This window comes from Ammodytes marinus (assembly GCF_949987685.1).
Source record: "Ammodytes marinus genome assembly, chromosome: 1".
Classification (NCBI taxonomy): Eukaryota; Metazoa; Chordata; class Actinopteri; order Uranoscopiformes; family Ammodytidae; genus Ammodytes; species Ammodytes marinus.
In genome coordinates this window covers 25,972,376-25,998,032 of record NC_137230.1, presented here as the reverse complement: position 1 = coordinate 25,998,032, position 25,657 = coordinate 25,972,376, and the positions used below count along the sequence as shown (strand labels likewise).

Below are 25,657 nucleotides of genomic sequence, written 5' to 3'. Positions count from 1 at the left end.
CCACAACATGCAGATAGGTTATTCTTTAATAACTGCAGAGCTTATTCGAACGTTGCTATTTTGTTTTTATTTGCACTCATATGTCTCCGTTTGTAGGCTATTTAAGATCCTAATTCGTTTTGTTTTTGTTGGTATCACTCCATGGAAAAATCCGTGGAGGCATTTGTTCATTAGTTGTAAGAATGGCTTCATCCGTTTTGCAAAGGAACTCCCAATATATGATAGACCTACATGGCTTATAATAGGCCTATCTGGATCAATTTTACACAAACACATTCGTTCTCGCACTTCATACATGTGCCGACGGAGTCGCCTTTTCTCCTTTCTCCACTTTCTGTGCGTACGCATGGGTCAGAGTTTGCGTGGAGGACCGCACATCTCCCGTCAAGTTTGGTTTTTATAAATCCCAATATTTGCTTAGAAATTGGCGTGCGCCCTCTTCTGGGCGTACGCAACGTTTATAAATGAGGCCCCTGAACCTGAAGTCTTCCTGAGTAACAGAGGCTGCTTCTTTCATTAGTGCTCCTGTGAGGATTCTCACTTTCACCTCTTCAAATGCCTTCATGGTCACGACAGTACCCACATACAAGTCGGAGAAACAAAAGATTTAAAAAGGGACAGTCCGTCTTATCTGTGTTCAGTACAGTTGTGTTTACCCTATCTTATCACATTGACTGGAAGCAGAGGGAAACTGCTTGCCTAGCTCCATCAAAGGAGGAAACAAATCTACCTTCCGTCCGATTTACCTGAGACTCAAAATTGTACACCAAAGTTTAGAATAAAAGATTCAAACTGAACAGATTTTGAGTGTGTATTTGTGATTCTAACAGTGGGAAGAAAACTGAAAGCCCTGAAGCAGACCTGGAATACCATGCAAAAGCTTACCTAAAACAAACCGAGAGTGGCGATCCTTTGTTTCCCTACATGCTAGTGGGCATAAAGGGCAGTAATTATTTGTGATTCTGCAACAGATGAAGTTTAAACATTTATTAGGTTGATATATTGATACATTATAAGTCAAAATACATTTTTTAAGGGAATGGGTTTGCTTTTAAAAGGGCCATCCTGCTATTTCTGGGTGGTTTACAGACTAACATGATAAACCTGAATGGTCTTTTAATTAACTTCAATGTCAAACAAATCCAATGATTTTGTATTTTCATGTGTCCAAATGTCCGCCGCCGCCTCTTCACTTCTTTTTGACAAACTTCTTTTGGCTAGCGTTTGGGTTGGCTCGTCTCCTCCCGCCTCCAATCCCGCCGTCTCTCAGGTGGAGGTTGGCAGATCGACTGTAGATATCGTTCTCGCAGAATGGCGAGCCTCCAGCAACGTAGTCCGGGTTGTAGACGTCGGTCTTCTGACGAGCTTTACGGGACAGCCTCTGCTGGGGGAAACGCTGGTCCTCCACTACATGGGGGTTGTTGGCGTGTTTCCCTCCATGAGGAAGAGGCAGCGAGTGCTGGAGAAAAAAAAAACACAGAGGTTCAATAAAACTGAAAGCGGTCTCAGATCTGTGTGTCAGTATGTTTGATACCAGGGTCAAACATGAGGTGAAGAATTCCTGCTGCTGTTTCAAGTCTGTTGTACATCCTAACTACCTATAGCCTTGGTGTTTTTATACTTTGTATGTGTGTGTCTGTGTCTCACCCTCAGCCCTCTGGGATTCAGCACTTTGGGGTTTTTGGAGAAATGCATCTGCTTGCTGCCGTCTTCATTTATCGTCACTGCCACTTTCTTCAGAGTCTTGTTTCCACAGTGAGGACAGAACTGTTTATTCATGTTGCTTGTTGTCCTGAAATTAAAACAGTCAGCTTTAAATTCTGATCAGCATTTATTAATGGAGCATCTGCCGCATCCATCCATCCAACACTGTCTACATCTGTGCAGACCGAAATTAAACTTAACCCAAAGATTTCATATTCAGACTGATTGAAGCATTGATGAGGAGCTACAACACAGTCCTGGGGCCTATCCGAAAAGTCCAATCTCCTAACCTATAAGCCTCCTTTCCTATACCTTAACCCCTAAACGTCATCGGGGTTAAGGAGAGATGAAAGGTGCTGCCTATCGAACATAGGAAAGGACAGCGCTGTTTCAAATGAATTTGACTACACTTTTCCTAACCGACGTCATTGCGCGACGGCGAGTATTGCTGACGTGAGTCACTAGCGTGAAACTACACTATTCTCCGAAAATTGACTACAACAAGCGCTCGTTTGATCCATGCGTTCTTTTCATATTGATTTTAATCAAGTTGTCGCCAACAGAGTGAGAATCACTCCCATATATCCCAATTCACATGTGGAATAAAAAGAGGCTACACTTATGTTGATGTTGAAATGAACTGCCTCCAGTAACTTCATTAAATGTGAAGTTGGTATTTTATTTTCTTATGGTGTAAATTATGTGCTACGAAAATAACTATTATGATGTTGGTCTTTTATGAGTTCTTTATTATCTTAATGGGGGAGGGGGGGGGTATTTTGTTTTAGCCGAGTTAAATCTTCCTCTCTTCTCCTCTCCTCTCTTCTGTTTTACCTCTCGTTCGTATTCGTGTAGAGTCGGTAAACTCCATCGGTGGCTTGTTGCTTTAAATATTGCCGCCGTAAAGGATTATGGGATACCACTATCTCCTTTCCTTTCGCATAGGTTGGTCCGGAGTAACCTATGCTAAAGGAGGGTTAAAGGATGAATCGAGGCTCCTTTCCTATGCCTTTCCCAAGCATTTTGAGAATTCGGATCACCTATCCGCCGAGTACTTCCGGTTCATCTCGATAGGAAAGGAAATTTCCTATGCAAAAAATACTTTTCGGATAGGCCCCTGCCCTCAGGACAAACTAGACTTGTTTGGCTCCACCCCTCATATTGCAGCATTCCAGCCTGCAGTGGGAGTGACAGGGCTGCAGGTCTTTCACAGAATGAACTCACTTGAAGCAGGCGTGACACCTCAGGATGTAGTTCCTCGCCTGTTTGATCAGCATCCCGTTCACAGAGAGAACATGGAGTCCGATCTGAATGAGAACGTTCTGGAACAACAAAAGATTTGAGCTGAAATCATTTCTCAATCAATCGCTAAGTTTGTCAACGATTCATTGTTTGACACAGTTTTTCAGTTGCTGATTCAAGCTTCTTAAATGTGTAGATTTTCTTTTCTTTTCTTCTTTTGACTTGTATCACAATAAAGTAAATATCATCATGACATCTGAGGACATCACCTTTGGCTCTGGGAAACATATCACTATTTTCTGACAATTAATATATCCAAACATCTTTCATTGATGGAAAAGCTGTATATTTAGAGTATAAAATATTTTAACTAACAGAAATCTTTAGGATAAATTAAGTCAGACAACAGTTATGCGGCCTTCAGGTGACATTAATGACATGTCTGTTACCTGCATGGCGAAGTCGGTGGTCAGACATCCAACTCTGACATCAGCAGATGGAGCCGTCCAATCAGCTGACTCCAACTTCACTTGTTGGATGTTACTCGGAGTGATCCAACCGCCACCACCGTCGTCCTCGTCATCATCCTCTTCTTCATCTTCCTCAGGCTCATTCTCTTTGTCCTCGTCGTCTGATTGGTCCTCTGACTCCTTCGACTGCTGTGACGTGTTCAAGCTGCTCTCTGATGTGGAGATGCCGTCCACTTTCTGCAAACAAACATCACAACAACAGCACAGTCGTCAAAATCAGGGTCTTAGATGGAACCAGAGACACCAGATTCTCTACTTGTGTTATATAGTGACGCTAACTGCTTTGGAAACGCCTGATGTTTTTTTTTCCATCTCACCAGTAAATCCAGCAGGCTGTCATCAATGGACTGCATAGGCACTCTCCAGAAGCAGAAGCTGCTAAACTGGTCACTGTCAGAGGTTGTCTGTGTCTCTGTCTGTTTTTGTTTGTTCTTCAAATTCAAACCCTCAAACGGCTCCTGGGAGAGACACAAAGATATGAGACCAACGGCATGTTTAGCTGCACACAAGAAACCTGGACCTTGCTGTTCAAATGGGGCTCAACTGACTCAGGCTTCAATAAACCTGTTTATTGTCATATCTGCAGTTTGAGGATTGATTGGTAGTCCAGTGTGCTCTTACTTTAAAATAAAGGGAACATCAGCAGAGACTTGATCAGCATTCATATGAGTGGCTGAATGCTGATCATTTGATTTCCTTGTCTTTGATTACTCTAAAAACAGACAGATGTTACCAGTGAATTTGGTCAGATTCACAGTAATGCGAGGGCTGAATATTATAACCTCAATGTGGTTGTAAACCTGTGTGAAGACGCTGAGAGTTTCCTGTTGGTTCGACTTACCAGTAAATCCAGCAGATCGCTGTCGATGGGTGGCAGTGGCGTTCTCCAGAAGTTAAAGCTGTCAAACTCTTCGCTGGCACTGGTATTTGATGTCTCCTTTTTCTCTGTTTGAGTCTGTCGGACATTCAAACTGTCCACAGGCTTCTGAAGAAACATTTGAGGAAAAAATAAACTGAAAAAACTTCCACAGATGTTTCAGTGTAAAGTACACATTCTTAATGTTCCTCTCCTGTGGGGTATTTTCATGAGAAGGTACATAATAATGAACAGCCTGGATGAGTCAAACTGCCGTCTGTCCTTTACCTTTGAGGGGAAGTGGAATCCTGCAACATTGAGCGGAGTCTCTGGGTGGCGCTGCGTGTTCTGAACATTAACCTGAAATCAAATTCAAATGTTCAGATTGTAAGTTACTATCTGCTGAAACTTCAGCCATCATGTATGAGGCGGCATCCACCATTGTTCAGAAATAACATTTAAGTAGAGGTGAATCATTCATGAGTGAAAGTCTTTGGTGCAGCTAAGCACAATGTCTGCAAAGGTAGAAAAACACAAACCAACAACACGTTTACATTTGGATACGTGCAACCTGGAGAACAGAATTCCAGCTGTAGAGTGAAAGTAGTTTCTGTAGCAAAGTTTCCAACCAAATGTTGCCTGCATTTCCAGAAAAACCTATCCTTTTGGATAGGATGGAAACTGGTTGCAAACCGTGTGCAAAACATGCTGGAAATATATTTCATGTACTGTCTATTACCTAACAAAAAATAATGTATTTAGTCTGTTTCTGTTTTTATCCAAACACCAACTGTTCCATCTCATAAGGGAAACTCTTTTTACAGATATTTCCAGTGTTTTCACTCAGGGTCTTCCAAACTCAGGTACCTTGACTTCAGGCTCTTTCTTCAGGTGTTGGGAGCCGACATGCTCCAGCTCCAACTGGTAAGTCAGGGCTAGGACTTTGATGTCGGTGGCTGACAGACTCGGATAGTCTCCCGTCTTCTTGGAGAACTCTGTCACTGAGACAAGAAACACAAAAACAACTCAGGGTGTTTCCTAATAGGAGCTTGTCACACGAGGCACAACCTGACAACAGACCCATACGACACGAGTCCCACATTTTTGTTTACAGAAGACGTAGGTGTGAAATACAGGGGAAAAGGCATGTAAACACACTATCTTTTACTTAAAGCGACTTTCATGTGATGAAAGATTAATCGAAATACATTTGATTTTTTTTTAAGGATTCAGATTTTTCGATGCGTTGTTCGATGCGTTGAGGTTTCTTTTAATTTACCCAGTCTAATGTGTTCAGGATGTGGTTCTTTAAAATGAAGCTGGTACGGCAGGAAGGCCAGACTCCTCCTGGTGGGTTTGTCTCTGATCTCCTCCACCACATCTTTCAGTGTGTAGATGTTGCTGCCAATATCCTGCAACCCAAACAAGATCAGGAGGATTAACCTTCACACTGGCCTCTATGTTGGCAGTGGTGTCGTCCAGGAAACTGCAGCATATTTATGTTGTAGACATGCTACACCTCAGTCTCAGTAATCCTAAATCACAAGCAACATCATTATGTACCATATTACAAAGACATGGGACTGATCCAATCCAACATGGATATTTGGTGTCGATACAGCCATAATTAAATTTATCAGACTGAACTCAACAGTCATGTACTGATCCATATTCCATAGGTTTATGTTTATACGGGTCCCTTTTCCTCACATCCCCTTGGCCATCAACTATGCTGTTGTTTATTTACAGTTGCTGCTTCTGCATTACGATATACAATCCGATTGAATTAGTCCTTTTTAGAATTAAGAAGCAGCCATTGTTGTACAACTTATTTGACAACACTATAAGAATGATAATGATAATGTTCAAGAAAAAAATGCTCTGGTAGGAATCAATATTGATATAGGCAGATATCCATACTATATAATTCGAGTAATAAGGTCAATGTTAACGAAAAACACCAAAAGAGTTACACTTATAACTCAAATATGATTTCATAGCCCTCACGCCGATTTTCTTCTCAGTTAGCTACTGCTGTTTTACAGCAGAAACACTATTATTACACACATGAAAGTCAACATATTTTTGGACACGAAATAATGATATGTACACCTCGGTAAGCAATTAAATGTATATTATTAGACGCAGATGGCAGTGCGTGACTGTATATAAAAAAAGGTGCGCACCTGAGGGCCAATGCGACACAGAGCGTATTTCTCTCCAGCCTGACAAACTGGCGGCTACGTACTAACAGTCTGTTAGTTACTTTTACAAAAAGCTTAATTATGTTCCAAACATTAATACAATCTTACCTGGAGAGGTGCTTTTTTCAAAAACGCTCCTGCGTCAGCGACAACATGCTCCACCAGGGTAGTCGCCATCTTGGATTAATGACTAAAAGCGACTGACCAATCGGAGGAGACGAGACAGTCTCGTGACGGATAGAACACAACGGAGCCTCACTTTAGTCGAAAATGCAAAACACCTTTTTAAGAAGGGTCATTTTGAAAATGTTATTGTGGATTTTTTGGTCTAAATAGAACAGAAACAGAGGAAAATATTTAGTGTTTGACTCTAGTATCTTCTCTCCTGTTTGTGCTGTCCTTATATCATGTTGGTTTTACATTACGTTGTTTTATTTGAAGATGTGAATATGTTATCTTTTATAGTTAAAATATAAATATATTTATTTTTTCCATGTGAGTTTTAAACCCGGATAAAGTAAATAGTTTTAACCAAAATGCTGTTCGTTGGGATTAATATCGCAACCTGTTGAAATCTCCCTGTTTTCCAAAGAGATCTTGAATGCAGCGTGATGTAAGATTACGACCACGTGACGTTTTGTTGACAGGGGAAGTCGAAGCAAAGATGGCGGCCCGCTGGAGCAGTGAAAATGTTGTGGTTGAGTTTCGGGATGCCCAGGTATTTCTATCCGATAGCTTAGAACTGAATGAAATGATTGACAGTCTGTCAGTAACTGCCGGGGTGAACAGGTGGAGGACAATTTAACAACGTGAAACAAAGTCAATTTACACCGCCACACCTACCCTCTTTAGTTAAGTTCTGCAGCAAGTATACGAATAATCGTTCACGTTTTTTAATTAAGTAAAACACCTTTTTTTTTTACAGCTTTGACAAAAAGTTAAAGGCTGATCCAGAAATCAGAGTTCTTACTAAAACTATAAACATAATAAATAGATTTAAGGTCCTCAAGTTCAGAGAATGTTAAAATAATGTAGTGGCAAATTGTGTCTCGGTTCCCGAACCTCCTCTGGTTGCAGCTGATGTTTCTGCAGTGTTTCAGATTCCCTACTTTTCTCTGTTTTGAATCGTAAACTGGACGTCTTTGGGTCGAAATAACAAGACATGTAAATAGAAGTTGAACTTTGAACTTTTTAAACAGACGGTAGAAAAACTCCTCACATTAGAGAAACATGAAGACCCCAGGAGCATTTATCTGCACATTATTTGGACGTCCACATAATTGCAATTGATACATGATTTAGTATTATAGATTAATATAAAACTTAATTGATGCACAGGGTGAACTTAAGCTACCTAGTAGAATATGAAGCCATCACCTTTACCAGCTGCAACATTAAAGTGATAGACACATACATTCATCAATATAATCCAACACTACAGATCTGGATCAGAACTTTGTTTAAAGGATCCCTATTAAAATGTTTGTAAAGTGTTACTGTAGGAAAATAAATAGGAAAATGTTAAATTTTTACTTTCAAATATTGGCAACACGCTTAACAATCCAGTATCTGCTTTTTAGTCCATGTAGTAAAATAAGAAACTAACAAAAAGGAAAAAAGGCTAACCTTCAGACCAACTATCACCCTTACCTTTTTCTTCTGTGTTTTCACTTTTCAGGCCACCGCGATGTCAGTGGACTGTTTGGGTTCTCACGCCGTGCTGTCTGGGTAAGTTTGGTTCACTTGAACACACCACAGTTCTTCACTGGGATAATATATAAAAAAAGATTAATGTATCTCAGTTTAGACCTGTGTGTTGACTGTGACACCGACTGATGGGAGGAAGCAGGTCACCAAAGAATAACTAACAAGTTGAACTGTTGATGGAGCTGCATGTAAAAGTAATCATAAGATATCATATTTGTTAGCTTTGGGATCCAAATCATTTACTTTACAGGGCATTGTGGGATTCCAGGCGACGTGGTACTGGTCAGTGACTGCAAACATGTCCGTATTAGTTCCATAGACCTCCAGCTGGCAAATGATGACACGCTCATTGCTGAATGTGTTTGCGTGCAGTGGGTCTTCTTACTTCAGTCAGTCAGCACTCATCAGATTGTGTCAAAAATAAAACCAGACTTATTTCCTTGAAATAAGGAGAAAAGTTGACCCAGCGGAGAAGCGAATAACCCTCAATCACATAACGCTTCTACAAGACTCTCTCTCTTTGTTCTCTTTTAAAATGTTATCCAGGCGGCGCTTTCTCTACATGGTGAACCTGGAAGCACCGTCTGAGCCTCCGAGGAAAATCAGCCGTCAGAGTAAATGGGATGTTGGTACGGTCCAGTGGAATCCCCATCGGTCAGAGTCCCATGTCTTTGCTGCCTCGGTGAGCTCTGCTGTCCACAGTGAGAACGATGCACAATGCAAAATGAAGAAAATCTGCTCCTAAGGGGCCACTCACACTAGGGCCGCGGCCCCGTGCCCAAGCTCATTTGCATTCTAAAGTCTAGAACGTTTGGCTAGTGTGACCACGCCATCCGTATTCCAGCACGGAACAGCCCCTTGGCCACGGCACACTTGGGAGAGGTGTGCCGTGGCCAAAGTACAGATGCTAATGAGATGACACGCGCAAAAGCAAGCGCACAGGCGGCGTTCCTGACGTGAATGTATTAAGAATGCAGGTCCGTTAACGTCCGCTGCCTTACTAGTCGGCACCAGAATTGCCCACCACTTGGACTTGTAGCTACATAAAATGTGTGAGAATTAACGTGTGTGTAGGCCTAGGTGTGGGCTAATAAAAGGGAGAGAGCTAAATAGGTGAGCGCAGAAAGCAAAGCAAAAAGGTTTTCGTGTTTACTCACGTTCGTCAGATGATTTTTTTCATAATAATGCCTTTACGCATGGCGGTTGAGACGAACCCAACACAACACACAGCGGGACTCCGCGGCCCGGTGATAAGGAAACAGTAGCTACTTTATAAAGACACTTAAAATAACGATCTCTGCCCATACAAAAAGTTCTGACTTGGATTACTTGATAGAGCGATCAATGTGTGTAAAACCATCCGGTACGTATGGTCTGATGACGGGCTGTTTTATTAATAATAAACAGCGTGCTGCACAAATATGAGACTGTCCACCGCGACCTATTACGTCAAGGCTACATTTAAAAAAAACAATTGCTTAAGGATTCTCGTTGCTCTAATGTGGAAGTGGAATATATGATGCAAATTTGGCCGGATGAAAATATTCACAAACAGTCGTATAGCCTACAAGTAGACTACGCTCCAAATCCTAAACGCGCACGGTGACGTAGGCAAGGTGCAATCGTGCCCAGGCCACGAGCAGTGTGACCACGGGCCATCGGGGGGAGTGGGGAGGGGGGGAATCGTGCTGAATATTCCTGCAGCACGGAACAGGCAAACGGCCCTTGTGTGAGTAGGCCCTAAAACATACTGATTGATGTGTTTGTCTTCAGAGTAACCAGCGTGTGGATCTGTACTCTTGGAGGGACGGATGTGGAGATGTTCACACATCCCTGCAGGGACACACACGGGTCATCAGGTAAGTTAGATATGAACACACCTCTATGCTGGATAACAGGCAGCAGTGACTCTCTGTGTTGGAGTCTATGTGATGTGATCATGGACTTACCTCACTGTGATGTGTTGTTCCTCAGTGATCTGGACTGGTCATGGTTTGAGCCTGAGTTGCTGGTCACCAGCTCTGTGGACACCTACATCTACATCTGGGACACCAGGTGAGAGCAAATTAGGAGAATTACATCAGTTTCATAGGCAGCTCCAATCCGTGACCTGAATCATGAATTGTCGAAAATTCAATTTGTTCAGCATTTGAAAGACTCCTCATCCACGTTGGATTACAAGTTTAAATTCACAAGTTGTTCTTGAGTTTGGAAACAGTGGTTGACAAACCACTACATATTTTGGTAAACTAACTTTTATAGAGTGAACTTTACATCTTAATTAAATGTTTGTTCCATGAATGACGATGTAAAAAATAAATATATAAACTAGTTTTCTGCTACAGGTTTCTTGTGCTGATTTGTTTGATTAGAACATTATTTCAGTTGATCTTGTTCAGTCTCTTAAAGTTTCTCTGTTCGACTACACAGAGACACACGGAAGCCTACAGTGGCGTTATCGGCTGTTGGTGAGTATTTAATCAACCAAACTGCTTTTTTATTTATACTGGTTGCTCGGTTTGTAGATTGATATTTTCTTTTATCTGGCAGACAAGAGATGACCAATCATTGTCGGTTAAATTTATAGTTTGATCAAAGTAACATTGGTGTGTGGTGATGCAGCTTATAGAAAAGGCCTCTAGGTGTGGGACACAACATTTGAGAATTCAGAGTTGAGGAACAACCACATGTTTGTGTGCTATTATTTCTACGCTGATAAGTTTATTATTATCTTTATTAAAATCAACAGAACAAGTCAAATTGTTTTTGCTGATGAGATTAAAATCTCAAACCTCCGAGTGTGCCATCAAAGCAAATCATTAGCATACATGTTTGCTTTGAGTTTGTTTTGTGGGTTGTGGGTAGTGTCTTTGAAGGCTCCACCTGCCTATGAATAAGGCGTATTTCTTCCTCTTTAACTTCAATAACTCCAGTTTGTATTATTTTTCTTTATTCATCTACAAACCGAGAGATCAGCATTATAAAGTAGACATTTAAAATCACAAGTGTTTCACCACCTGGTTCATCCATTGATCGATTCCGTCACTCCGCCTCTCTTGCTTCCAGCCGGGGCATCTCAGGTGAAGTGGAACAGGAAGAACCAATACCTGCTGGCGTCCAGTCATGATGGAGACGTACGGATCTGGGATAAAAGGGTGAGCAGACAACACATGTTATTTGAGCCACACAGTGTGTGTGTGTGTGTGTGAGTGAGTGTGTACGTCTGTAGTAAAAACATTTGTATGATTTTCTCTGAACAGAAGCCGAACACTGCGGTGGAGTATGTGGCGGCTCACCTGTCTAAGATTCACGGGCTCGACTGGCACCCGGACAACGAGTACATCTTTGCCACGTCCAGCCAGGACAACTCAGTGAGGGTGAGGAGAAACCAGCAGACTCAAAGTCAAAGCTGTTGTTGGTGTTGGGTTATTAAAAGGGTTTCAATCTGACAGGGAAAGACCCAAATTGGATCTAAGAGGGAAATCTTTTTCAGTGACTCTGCCATGGAGGATATGTTCACATGACAGTACACTGTGGCTTTGAGAAAAAAACACTTTATTTAAGGATCTCTCTAATCACGTGTCTTTAAAAACATTTTTGAGACATATTTTTAAGATAACTCAAAATATTTTCTGAGGATGAAGCTGAACTCTTTCACTGCTGCTATTCAACACCTCCTGTCCACACCTAGTCATCAGCATTTAACTTGTACATGTTGTCGGTGTTTGTGTTTGAATGTCTATCTGTCTGTCTGTCTGTCTGTCTGTGTGTGTTTAGTTTTGGGATTACCGACAGCCCAGGAAGTATCTGAACATTCTGTCCTGCCAGGTTCCAGTGTGGAAGGCCAGGTACACTGTGAGTACCAAGAATCAGATCAAACTTTGATGATCCCATCAGGGAAATTTAGCATTACAGAACATTAACTGTTTAGAACTCTGCACACTCAGTATGTCATTTGACCAGTGTGCACTTATTACTTACTTACTTACTAATAAGCCAATTTATATGCAGACAATGACATCTATGTGCTAAAATAATAAATGATATCAGCCATGCCGGTTTATAAAGGATCATGCCTTGTTTCCTGTGTGTGGTCAGCCCTTCTCTAACGGTCTGGTCACAGTGATGGTTCCTCAGCTGAGGAGAGAGAACAGTCTGTTACTGTGGAGCACCCTCGACCTCAACAGTCCCGTCCACGCCTTCGTCGGTCATGACGATGTGGTGCTCGAATTCCAGTGGAGGCCGCAGAAAGAAGGTGATCAATCACATGCTTTACAAGAAGTTCCCACACATCCTGCAAATCCTTCCGTTCTTTAGTGCTGCTTTCCAGTATATTCATTCAAATGTCCACACGATCAACGAGTTCTGCGTCAGTCAGTCGGTGAAGTGGATTCTCTTTTGACGTTGCTAGGCTAGCAGTTGACCCCTGCTTCCAGTGTTTGTGCTAAGCTAAGCTAAACATGTGCTTTTGTTATAACAACTGGGGTGCACCAACGTCAGAACTTTTCATACTCTGCACAAATTGGCTTGAACATGTTATTTTGAATATTTAAATAGTAAGTCAGTTTTGGGTTATCTGTCAATGGGTAACATCAAAATGTAAACCTAACATTTTGTTGTTTGTTGACTCTGCAGGCTCCAAGGATTACCAGCTGGTCACATGGTCCAGAGACCAGACTCTGAGGATATGGAGGGTGGATCCTCAGCTGCAGAAGGTCAGTATGACGCCTCAGAGAGGAGAGTGTTCTACTGCCTTTGATTTATCCTGATGTACATGTGTTGTTGTTGTTGTTGTTGTTGTTGTGTAGCTGTGTGTCAGTGACGTGGTGGAGGACCTGATGGAGGGGATGTCTCTCACCGTGGAGTCACAGAAGTCTCTGCTGTCTCAGGAGACTGGGAGTCAGCGCAGCGTCGGCCCCGTCGCCGAAAACCTGCAGGGTGAGAGAAGTAAATAAGTAGACATTGCATTAAGTAAGTAATGTCTTCAATGTGATATACTGCAGACTCACACGGTGTCTGAGCTCTTCTGGAAAAGGCATTTTCCACTGAAAAAAAGTCAGCCCAGCTTATTATGGCAAAGAAAGGTATTAGATTTCTGAATGTGGATTTCAGACACTTTTTGTTTCATTGAACCATGAAACCCAGAAAGCAAATAATAAGCATATAGTATATGGCCAGAAAATGACTATAACTGTGTCCTACTTACAACAGACTACACACTATATGAGCATGTAGATCACATGTGTCAAACTCAAGGCCCGCGGGCCACATTTTTTTTTTTTCTTCTTCATGGAGCCTGTGCCATATCCGCAAGTCGCATACACTCCCAACTGTTAGGAAATTTACGTGGCTTACAGCTAGGAATGTCTGCTGAAAGTTCTACAGCTCAGGATTTTAAGCCATGAATTGATGAACTTGCATCTAAGAAGAGCTGTCAGTTTTCTGAGGGCTGTAAATAGGCCAATATATATGGCCAAATAGCATGCTAATATTGATGATTGATTGTGTCAAGTGTCTAAGGCAGTGGTGTCAAACATCTGGCCCGCGACTTGTAGAGCACACATTTCTGAGCATTTAAAAAAAAAAAAAGTAAGTTAAATTAAAATTAAATTAAATTGGGAAAAACGTATTCCAAAACAACAAATAACCTCTGTATTTAAAAATAAATCAAAACAGTAGAAGTTGCACTTTTATTTAATTGTAATTTGTACTGTCTGCATATTTGCACAAAATTTGTCCCTGTACATATAGTAAACACAATTGGACAACTGTAAGGTCAGTGCCTGTTGTATTTGTGTATTCAAATAAACAGTTGTTTATTTCATTAGTGCGTATTGGCATCTTTGAGCAAAATACCCCCAACATTTTTGCTGCGCCGCACCTCCTATTCCCATGGCCAGCAGCAACCTTTACTAAGACATTTCGTGGGGGCTACAGAGATCCCTTGTGATCCGTGATAATGTAGGTTACATATGTAGGCTGAGTTATAAAGCATATAACTGAAAAACAAAGCTAAAGATTTGGATTTGACATATGTACGTTATTTTGCCATTATTTTACTGGTCCGGCCCACTTGAGATCAGAGAGGCTGTATGTGGCCCTCGAACCAAAATGAGTTTGACACCCCTGATGTAGATCATATAATGTAAAAGTAATTGTATAAAAAGAAAGAAATAATGAAAGGTACAGTATGTGGATTTTCTAGTACATACTGTAGTACATATTGTATTCGATCCGTATTGTATGTGGGATAGCATTGAGACACCACTAAAGCCCAAATAATACTTTAACCATCCATGTGAACGTAAAGTTTGTCATCTGCTTCTGTTGGCTTACCCAAAATCTACCATCACATATTAAACCAAACTTCAGTTCACAGTTAGTCCTCTCAGATGGACTATCTCTCACTCTCATGCTGGACTCTGACCTGTCCTCTTTCCGTCCTCTTGTCTCTCAGATCAGGACTCTGGAGGCCGTCAGGACTCCGCGGTGGGTTCAGGGCCCCCTCAGACTCTGCAGCAGGAGTTCTCTCTGGTCAACCTGCAGATTAGAAACGTCAACGTGGAGGTGAGACTCTAACATTTAAAAGACATTTTCTTTATGCTGAGCAGGCTGAGCTTTTGCAGTGTTATTATAATGGATTCCGGTATATATACAGCAAACTGCACATAACTTCATAAGCAAGCCTTTTCATAATTTAAGTGATTTTAATTTGTTGATCAGTCACAGTGTCTTCATCGCTCTTTATATGTGTATCTGTAGATGATACCGGACTCCTGTTGATTATGTTGTTCCCAACCGGTTTCACTCTGTGATTAACAGCGTTTTTTCAGTTATGAAGTAAATGTAAACACTGTTAATAAGAAACTAATATTAGGTAAAAGCAATATCTAAAGAATCTAAAGAAATGTCCTAATTATTTAGGATCAAGTGAATGGGTGATCAAGCAGTAGGCTATGCGGCAGATGGAGAACTGTCAAAGAGGAAGTGACATCAAGCTAAAAGAGCTTTGTTTTGTGCAGATGGATGCAGTGAATCGCAGCTGTGTGGTGTCGGCTCACTTCGGTAGCCATCAAGTTCACTTGGTGGTCAAGTTTCCCGCCCAGTATCCCAACAACGCCGCACCCACCTTCCAGTTCGTCTCCCCGACAACCATCCCCTCCGCCATGAGGATCAAGATCCAGAAGGTACTGACGCTCCCAAATACACCACTACACAACATTTCCTTTATGAAATATTCACCTTTTATTTAAACACTTTAAACATATGTTCTTGTATTTTTTTTCCTCAGCTAAATATAATACTGATTGAGGTCTTCTGAGTTCTTTTTGTGTTTTTTCACAGATTCTGACAGACACGTCTCTTCAGAAGGTAAAAAGGAACCAGAACTGTCTGGAGCCGTGTGTCCGACAGCTGGTGTCCTGTCTGGAGTCGGACATGGTGAGGACAAACACAACCACCAAACACAAAAATATATAGGGTATTTAATTTCCTTTAAAACAATCCCTAATTAAATGTTCCCATTCCTACCTCCTTTCCCTTACCTGTGAGTGTGAGATGAAAACAATTCTGTCCAACACAAAAATTAAGATGATTCATAATGCATGTTTATAATATTTTCTTTGATTCTTTTCACTGAAATGTCAACAACTCCTGTCCAGACGTCAAGGACGTTTTAGGATGTTCATAATCCACACAGGATGGTTGTTCAAGGGACATACTTCACACTGATATAATACTCTTTATTAAGGACTCAGATGGTCCACTCACATCCAACATACACACACACACACACACACACACAGAACACATTAAAATACATTACTCAATAAAATACTGTACTAAAATAGGTGCAAGCTATCATGCCAATGCTTTCGAAGCCTGGATGTGAACCTATAGCCCATCATAGGGTTGGTTAAGGCTATAATGATGCTATTTTCTGATAAATCCAATCGACACATGAAATTGAACATTAACTTTCGTAACAGTGCCTGACATGTAGGCACATTAGAGGACACAAATAACTGGCTAGCACTGTGCCACCTAGGAACACGGAGCAACAACCTCATGGCATCATTATATGCCACTCTGCATACTTCTCACTCTGTAAGAGGACCAGAGATGAGCTGTATACAGCGGCGTGACATAAGCCCTAAACAGAGCACACTTAACATCTGTGGAACACATGGAACATTTCCTCATCATCATGTTGGCCTGTGCATATATTTTACACCATTGACGACGAATGTTACTGTCATCCATGAGATCATCTGAGAAGACATGTCCTAGATATTTTAATTCCGTGGATATTTCTAAGAGACCATCTGAGAGGTGGAAAGCAGGAAAAGAGGATTTTTTGTCCTCTCTAGATCTCACAACAACGACCCTACTCTTTTTGGCATTATAGTTGATGTCAAATTCTCTTCCATATTGTGTGCATATCCTCAACAGCTCTTGTAACCCAGCAGAATATGGACAAAGTAAAACCAGGTCATCAGCATACATGAGATGATTCACAACTTGATCTCCCACAATACATCCTGTTGTACATTCATTTAGCTGTCTTGAAAGGTCATCAATATACATTAAAAAGAATAGGAGATAAGATTCCTCGTTGACGGACCCCATTCACCACATGAAAAGGATCAGAAACAGCATTATCCCATTTGACCTGGAATGTTTGCTGAGCATACAATATACATTACAATTCTAATAATATATTTAGGAACATCTCTCATAAGTAGTTTTCCAAATAGTTTTGCATGGTTGATTCTATCGAATGCCTTAGAGGCATCAATGAAACAGAGAAACAGAGGTGTTTTGGCATTGATATTTAGCGACAAGCTCCTTTAGAGCATAAATGCATAAATCAGTACTATGTTTTCTCTTGAATCCAAATTGATTGTCTGTAGTTAATACATACATTTCCATCCTATTTAAAATATTTTTTTCCAGCACCTTAGACAGGGTACTGGCAAGGGTAATTTGCCAGCCTTCTCCTTAAGCACAGGAACCAGCAAAACAGACAAGATGGAGTCAGGGAGAACACCATGCACCATGATACCAGTGAAACACATGGCTAACAGTGGAGAGAGCCTATAGCTGGCATGCTTAAGATGCTCTGCAGCAATACCATCTGTACCACATGTTTTGTTGTTATCAAGCGTCTCAATAGCATGTGCCACCTCTGATAATACAGTCTTACATTTTATTCCCCATTCTGCGTCCTGTGATTTAATCTTCTTAACATTATGGCTCAGCAGTTTGATACTTCCTCTCTCAGACGCAGGAGGACGGCCCAGCCTCCGGCCCCTTTGTGCTGTCCAACCCCGTCACTCCAGCACATCAGGCTTTCCCTCGAGTCACCAACACATACGGCTCCTATCAGGTAACAAACATGGACTCTTTTACAGCAAACACATACATCCACATGAGGAGCAGGAGTAGAATGTAGGAAATCAAGTGAGGTATAAGATAGATTAAAAAATAACTCATTGGACACCACAGGAGTGTGGGGAAGTTTGTGTACAAAATACTCATGAGCAAAATATTTGCCCTTACTCAAAAAATGAAAGGTAGTAGGTTTTCCCTGTATGTTTTTAGAACGTGTTTTTTTTTCTTATTTTTTTTTCCAGGACGCCAACATCCCGTTCCCTCGGACATCTGGCGCTCGTTTCTGTGGCACTGGCTGTCTGGTTTACTTCACCCGGCCAATCACAATGCACCGCTCTGTCCCGACCACTGAGCCCACTCCCAGGTAAATAAAACCACAGAGGGGTTTTTAAGAGTCTTAAATGGTAATGGCATCATTTGCACCTACATGGATTAAATCAAAATCATATCTTGAGACAAAAGTTATTGGAGGGCGACTGTGTCATATGAGCTGCAGTTCAGAATGAGATGCGTTCTTCATACTCCATTATTTTTTCATCTTCCTCTTCCATATCCTTTCTCCCTCTCACACTTACTTCTTACTGATGTTTTTTTTGTGGAGCTATAGGAAGTTATGATGAGATGTGTTGACATACTTAAAAAATAATGGTGGGGGGGTGAGCAATTCTACAGGAGCATACTGGCAGCTTAACCAGACCCTTAGGGAAAGACACAACGGCAGCATATAATGCAATTATAAACACTTGTAGCCGTCACTTTCTACCTAGCCATACACCAAACACACACATCAGTGTCATCTCTACAAAAACAATTTAGCACAACAATTAAATCACATTAAACATTTAATACCAGGTATTCTCTTTGAGATCAAGGTTACGCGTCTGTGTGCTTCCAGTCTTTGTGCTAAGCCAGACTAAATACGTTTTGGACCTACAGTATCTGTGTGTGTGTTCAGGTCCCTGTCAGCTCTGTCGGCCTATCACAGTGGAGTACTGACTCCGATGAAGATGCGTTCAGAGTCTCAGAGCACTCTGCGACTGTACAGCGGCAGTCCCACTCGCTCTGACAAAGACACTGTCTCCATCTCCTCCTTCTACTATAAAGAGCGGGTGAGACACACGTATACACACACACACCATTTCCAGAGATGCTCTGTTTTCTTTGTGGATGTCTAAATGTTTTTGTCAGCTTTGGACAAACTGAGCATTAGTCCCGTAACCCTTTCTCTACTCTTGGGAGATATCTGTCTCACTGTATGTCTGTCTGTGAAGAGCATTACATTAACATCTTCATAAGGTATGAGTGCTCCTAATGCAAGAAAAATAAAGGTGTATCCATGTCTCTCTAATAAGCCCGGAACAAGATAGTTTGTTTCCTCGCATTTAAACTCCAGCGGAAGAATCCACATTCCAATCATGTCATTTGATTATAGACTCAACATGAATCTTGTTTTTCCAACTTGTTTGTTTTGTTCTCTGTCTTACTTCTATAAAAAGAGTAATGAGGAGTCGTAATAAAATAACTGAAACAAACACACCTCATTACCTGGCCCCACATGAAGAGCTGCTTGCTTCACACTCCCCAGTAAATACACTGAGTAGATGTGTAGTTCAGGGGGAATGGGAATGAGGAGTGCTGCCAGCTCTTTATGCAGCCGATCAAGTTCCAGAAGACTCACACACCTCGCAACCTCGCTGTTATCTTGTGGTGTTTTTCAAACAATATGAATGTCCCTTCCTACTGGATATCTCTTTGATGGGCTTCTATTTGTTTGTTTTTATTTTTGTTTTTCCTGTGTGGTTATTCTCTGGTCAATCACCTGCCCCCATGCTGCCCCTCTTCCTTCCTATTCTCCTCCAATCAGAAGCTTCGTATCCCTGCCTCGCGCCGCTGGTCTGTCCAAACTCTCCATGATTGGCCGGTACAGAGCTCTGTCCATCCATCAAACCAATCGATGCCTTTTTTCTCTCATCCCTTTCCGTTGCTCCTCCTTTTCTCTGATTTTCACTTCTTTAGGACTTTAACAATGTTTGTTTGCATTTCCCTGAGCTGACCTCGTCTTGACTAACACAGACTGAGAGCTGTGTCACTAACAAAGTAAATTTACATCATGTGTCCTGAATGTGAATTTTGGTGTGAATCAACCAAACTGGATCCAGTTTGTAATTTACAATCATTTAGTTTACTTCAGGTGTTTCAAAATGACAGGTATAAAGAAACACACATGATTTCGTAATCGCTTCCCGGTGCATCTCAGTTTAATACAAACACAGCAACTAAACGTACAGTTGCTACTTTGACTGGAGGTCAACTCGTAATGCGGCCCACCATTCAGAAGGATTTATTATAACTTAGTTTGGTAACTATCAAGCTGTTTTTCTACATTTTCCCACACAGCCGCAGAATATCCATCTTGTAGCATTAAGCAGGGATGATTACCACAGCTATCACGTGGTTCAGGCAATAAGAATAGCAGTGACAAGCATTGCCAGCAAAATTCTAATTCAGAACAAATAACTGCTGCCTGACTTCCTGTCTGCTTTCCTGTATTGAGCTGTTTATGTTAACTAACATTTAACAACAGGTGGGTTTCTGTAGTCTAATTAATTTCAAACAATCTTTTAGGTAATTTGGCTGTTAAGGCTACATATAAGTTATTTAATAAACTGAAAAACTAACTTGTGTTCACACTGTGATCACTCAGAGACAAACTGCTCAACAGTTGTATCACTGTCAGACACCTGCACTGATACTTCACTGATACGTTTTCTAGTTTTATTTTGAAAGGAGATGTAAACCTCCAGGTAGCCAGCCAGTCACATCACACTCATGTCCTTGTCTTGTTGAAGTTCATCTCTAGAACTTCTGTCTGACTTTTAAAAGCAGCTATTGTTCCTCTGAGTAATAACGCTTTTTCATCCCTTGAACAGAACATCAATTTGTCCTTTCAACTGCTGTTAAGACACAGTCAGGGAACTTTAGCCACAAAAGATCATCTCAAATTGAGATCTATCTCAAATGTTGATTGAATTTAACCAAGAGCCACAGATATAAAACATATATGAAATGGACTGTGTTAACTATAAACTTTCATAGAAACAGTCTGAATCTCACCATCAGTCAGTGTCTCTCAGTGTGAACAGTATCTTAAATGTAATTTGTAATCCAGACCACTTTTAATCAGGTGGTACTTTTTGTCTCCTCTGGGCCTGCTGTCTCCATCGTCCTTCTCCCATCTGTGCGTCTGTCTGTCTATCTGTCTGTCTGTCTGTCTGTCTGCTAGAAATCCCGCCGATATAAGACGAAGCGAGAAGGGGCAGATTACGGCAACCGTCCTATCAAACTGGCTGGGAAGGTCATCATCCAGGACATCTCCTGTCTGCTGCCCATCCACAAAGCTCTGGGAGAGAGCTACATGTGAGAAAACAGAAACCAACTTTATGAAAACAGCAATTCATTTGATAGACCAAATTATGAATTGATTATTCGAAAATGAAAATAATCAGTTTACACTTTCCGGTCTCAAAAGTGTAAATCACAATAAAGTAAATTGGACAAATGAAAGTTTCAACTCACCCAAATATCAGAACAACCACTTCCTATCTTCCCTATAGTTTTATCTGTCAATGTTTGAATTGAATTTAGTTTGTTTTTCTCACTTTCTATAAACTGAATAACCCATAGTTTCACAGGAACTACCTTCTACAGAAGAAATAGTCCCTGACGATTTTATTACTTTTTTATTTTGGGTGAAATTACCCTTTTAAAGCAAATTCCACCAACCCCTATGCAAACTCTGATCACCACCCTATGTCCACAAAACGTATGAAGTTGAAAATGTTATCAATCAGCAAAAAAAAAAGTTTTTTGTATGCTGCAGAATTTCTCCGCTAGATTCATTGGCCAATTCTAGACTGTTTATGGTCCACTAGTTCAAATATATGTGCGTCCAGGCAGGTGGAATACTGGACAATAACACGCTCATAGGCTGAAGTCAGAGCAAAATTGGACCATTCATCATTATTCAGCTCTCTGTTCTCAAGTAAATAAATAGTAGTAGAGAGCTTGGTGGATAGTATACATGTTGACTTTCGGTTAAAACCTCCCAGCTTATGTCTGTTTCGTGTTTGAAGTCAGCTAAATATTGTAGTTATTTATGTTTGGATGCCAATAATATGTATTTATGTTAATAGCTGCAGATGTTTTCTGTCCTGCTCAGTCTGAACATGAACGACATCCAGGAAACATGTAAGAAGAATGCAGCGGCAGCGCTCACAGTCGGACGCAGAGACGTCGCTAAGGTAACCATTTTATTAGTTTATTTTTATTTTCATCCTTTTAATTGGAGGAGAAACAAGAAGCCTGGTCCCAAACAACTTACAATCAAAAATGGGGTCTCCTGATGATGGTGCTATAGCAGCGGTCTGAATTTCATCTGCCAACATCTTTAATCCACTGCGGCTCTTAACAGTAATTAAAAATAATCCAAACTTCAACGGTCCGTCATAATCTTTAGACCTGGATCTGCATTGTTTGGAATGCATTGTTTGAAATGCTTTGTTCTGTAATACTCATTGAATATGTGAATATTTCATTTAGATTATGAGAAACAGGAGAATTCACCCATAATAAAACCATTATTTATAATTGTTTTCTAGCTCACTTAATGATGACCAACAGAGTACCAATATTGTTCGAATACCATTATTGGCAAGACCATTTGTTTGTCATATCTGTATATTGTGTTTGTGCAGGTGTGGGCCCTGGCATCTTCTGCTACAAGTCAGGACCTGAGTCCAGACTCGGACCCAGACACAGAGACCCCCTGGGCCAGACACCCGTTTGGACGCCAACTGCTGGAAACTCTGTGAGTTGATTTGTTTCCTCCGATTTCATTTGAATCAGAGTTAGCTTCATGTGCTGTGAGGAGTTCAGGGCCCAAACTAAAGACAGTTTGTTTGTGTGTCAGTTTGGATCACTACAGTCAGATGAGCGACGTTCAGACTCTGGCCATGCTGTGCAGTGTGTACAGAGCTCAGACACCACCTCCAGACTGTTACTCTCTGTATGGACATCATCCATCCCGCTCCTCCATGTTACCACCACACCACTCACGATATGTAAGATTTATTGATTTATTTTGGACATTTGGGAACGTAATGTTTAGGAAATTGTGAGAAAATGTATCCTATTTATGAACATTTACTAAATTGACAATTACAAATTGAGAAAATAATCAATAATATAACGGACCCCGTCAATGTTGCTGCCTTGCTCAGGGTTCTCACCTTCAGCAGAGAAGTTGCAGGAGCTCACGCTACCCTAATATTTAAAAAAAAAATTAAAATAATATATCGCAGCTCTACTTGAATTAACTCTTAACTTGCTGTCTGCTTTAGTGACTGAGAATATCTATGCATTTAAATAAGAGAAACTTACATGAAGGCCAATACAAATGTACACATTTTTAGTGATACCCACAAAAATTGTATCATAGAACCGAATTATTGTTCCACTAAAAATACACACAAATACAGCAGAATGTAAGAAATAAAACCACAATAGTCTGTTTAAATGTAGATTTTCATTAAAACAATGTGAATCACTAAACATAAATGTGATTATGTGAAAGCCCTGAATCAGCACTTTGAACTACATTATGTTAGATTAAGTAATTTTGTTACTAATCAAACATGCTCTGTGTGTTTTGACGGTTTGTTGGGTTTTAAAAGCTGAAATCAACTACAGGAAGTGATGTAATAATGCATGTTGTTGTCTCAGCCCAGCTACACATCTGGCTCTGTCACATCTGCTGGTTCGTGCTCCAGCACCTCTGACTCCATCACTGCAACCCCCTGGAACCCAGGTGAGACACTACAGAGCCGCACAGAGGCCGGCTGTGTTACTGCCACACCGCTCTTGACAGTGTTCGGAAATGAACAAGATGTCTAGATTTCTATCCACCCAATCAGTTGATCTGTGATTGTTTGCAGGCCGAGACGCAGAGCACGCCAGCCCCTGGGGTGAATCCTCTCCTGACGACTATCGCTATGGCAACCAGGGCTACACAGATCCACGAGAACGAGAGCGGGAGCAGCACGACATGAACAAGAGGTGACGTTAGACTCTGAACTTAAAGAGCGCAGTAGGAGAACTGGTGTGAATGGTTTGTGTTTCATTAACACAACTCTGATGTCATTTTGCTGCAGATTGCTGGACCCGGCCAACACGCTGCAGTTTGATGACTTCAAGAAGTCTTACGGTGAAATCTTGTACCGCTGGGGTCTGAGGGAGAAAAAAGCAGATGTGCTCAAGTTCGCCACGTGCCCTCCTGAACCTCACAAGGGCATCGGTAAGTTACTCTCCAAATTGTAGTTTCATAAATCAAAATCAGGAGATAAAAAGTATAATTTTTAAATAAATGAAGGTAAAAAGACAAGTGTAATAACTTGCAAAAGAAGCAAAAGCACTTTAGTTTGACATTTCAGAATCAGGGGGCAAAGTTTACTTCTTTTTTTTAAACATGAAGTCAGAGACCTATTGAGCAGTATAGTTCACCTACCTGTTTAGCTTAATATTGTCAAAAAAAAGGTAAAGATTCAGAATTATGAGACTTTTGTAAACACTAACACCTAATTTATACTTTCTGCACCACGGACCAAAAAAAGTGTCAAAAGTGGGAGTCTGTCTCCTTCAGGAATAAAAGCAAACACACCATGTAGACATCTGATTGGGTGGATCATCCTGGACATACTGTGTTATTGCTGTTGCTAACTCTGCTGCTTTCTGCCGTCTCTCTGCAGAGTTTGGTGTGTATTGCTGCCACTGTCGCAGTCAGGCTCGTGGTACACAGTGTGCCGTCTGTAAGCGTCTTACCTTCCAGTGTGCCATCTGTCACGTGGCCGTACGTGGCTCCTCCAACTTCTGCCTGAGCTGTGGACACGGAGGACACACTAGTCATATGATGGACTGGTTCCGTCGGCAGGACGAGTGTCCGGCTGGCTGCGGCTGCCACTGCCTGCTGCAGAGCACATTCTGATACAGACCAAAGCCAACGCACCTCCTAAACAAGGAGGGGTCTCGTCAGTCTGACACTGATATCAGCCTCTGATACACAGAGAAATTCATGGAGGAAGCTGTAAAATCAAACGGAACAAACTGGATCCCAAACAGAGGATTTCTGCTCAGAGATGACCAATGAGAGATGGATGTGATAGGATGGCATTGGTTGGGTTAGCTTCAAGCCCCAACCTCAGCGATTTTTACCGGCATCCAATAAGGAAGTGACCTACAACTGTAGTAACCAGAAAGTGCCACTGGGGGTGGCGCCAAGACGAGCAGTTTTTCTTTGACTCACTTGTTAGATAGGCCGTTTTCAAAGTCTTATTAAACCTATTTACAGCCTGGGCCACAAAACCATTTTAGTCTGTATGTTTAGGTCATATCTCCATGACAACACTGAGGGGGGTGAATTGTTTTGGCCCACGCTAGTTTTTATTCTTTTGGAAGTTAAAATGTATTGGCGCGATCTCTTGAGTGACAGCTCTCCGCCCGTTGTCCCTCACTTTGCCTCGGAGGTATACGCCAGCTATCTCCCTCCTCCCGACGTGACGGCGATTCCCCTTTTCGGCAAGAGGAGTGAGGCGGAGTAAAAATCTCACAAGATGGCGACGCGCACAAACCAGGATTATTGGATGCCGTGTGAATAACTGAGGTCAGCCCGGATGCTACATCCATATTATTTACTATCTATGGTTAGCTTCCATCTGGATGTGTCTCTTAATATTCAGAGCAGCCTTACATTAGTAACATTTAAATGTGAAGCGGAGGGAAACACTTTCTGCATACTTCTGAAGAAAATAAAGAATGTGCAAAAAGTTTACAATGTACTTTATGTAAAATAATAATAATAAAAGTGTCTGAATTCAGTCAAAGTGTCAAATCTAAGACCAAAACTCAACGGGACATTAGATCTTAGTGTCCTTACTGTCCATGAGCAAGAGGTTGAGTCCCTACCAGCT

At 41.3% G+C, this 25,657-nt stretch overlaps 2 protein-coding genes across 2 annotated transcripts; one reads left to right on the top strand and one right to left on the bottom strand.

Annotated features, from left to right (window-relative positions):
* Positions 1-972: 972 nt before the first annotated feature.
* nob1 (NIN1 (RPN12) binding protein 1 homolog) lies at positions 973-6,713 on the bottom strand (the record flags this gene model as incomplete). Its single annotated transcript, XM_080024826.1, has 10 exons — positions 973-1,459; positions 1,648-1,792; positions 2,929-3,026; positions 3,396-3,653; positions 3,794-3,934; positions 4,318-4,461; positions 4,621-4,692; positions 5,200-5,333; positions 5,612-5,744; positions 6,645-6,713. 10 exons carry the CDS (start codon positions 6,711-6,713, stop codon positions 1,190-1,192), a joined length of 1,464 nt encoding a protein of 487 aa, XP_079880952.1. The 3' UTR covers positions 973-1,189.
* Positions 6,714-7,200: 487 nt separating this feature from the next.
* wdr59 (WD repeat domain 59) lies at positions 7,201-25,490 on the top strand (the record flags this gene model as incomplete). Its single annotated transcript, XM_080032879.1, has 26 exons — positions 7,201-7,254; positions 8,215-8,264; positions 8,790-8,925; positions 10,017-10,102; positions 10,218-10,298; positions 10,674-10,711; positions 11,310-11,398; positions 11,504-11,620; positions 12,021-12,098; positions 12,342-12,498; positions 12,879-12,958; positions 13,052-13,181; positions 14,701-14,810; positions 15,266-15,430; positions 15,588-15,683; positions 17,527-17,631; positions 17,879-18,000; positions 18,592-18,745; positions 20,920-21,053; positions 21,856-21,937; positions 22,391-22,503; positions 22,606-22,756; positions 23,418-23,502; positions 23,630-23,750; positions 23,846-23,988; positions 24,440-25,490. The coding sequence occupies 26 exons, from the start codon at positions 7,201-7,203 to the stop codon at positions 24,673-24,675; spliced, it is 2,913 nt and encodes a 970-aa protein (XP_079889005.1). The 3' UTR covers positions 24,676-25,490.
* Between the last annotated feature and the right edge of the window lie 167 nt (positions 25,491-25,657).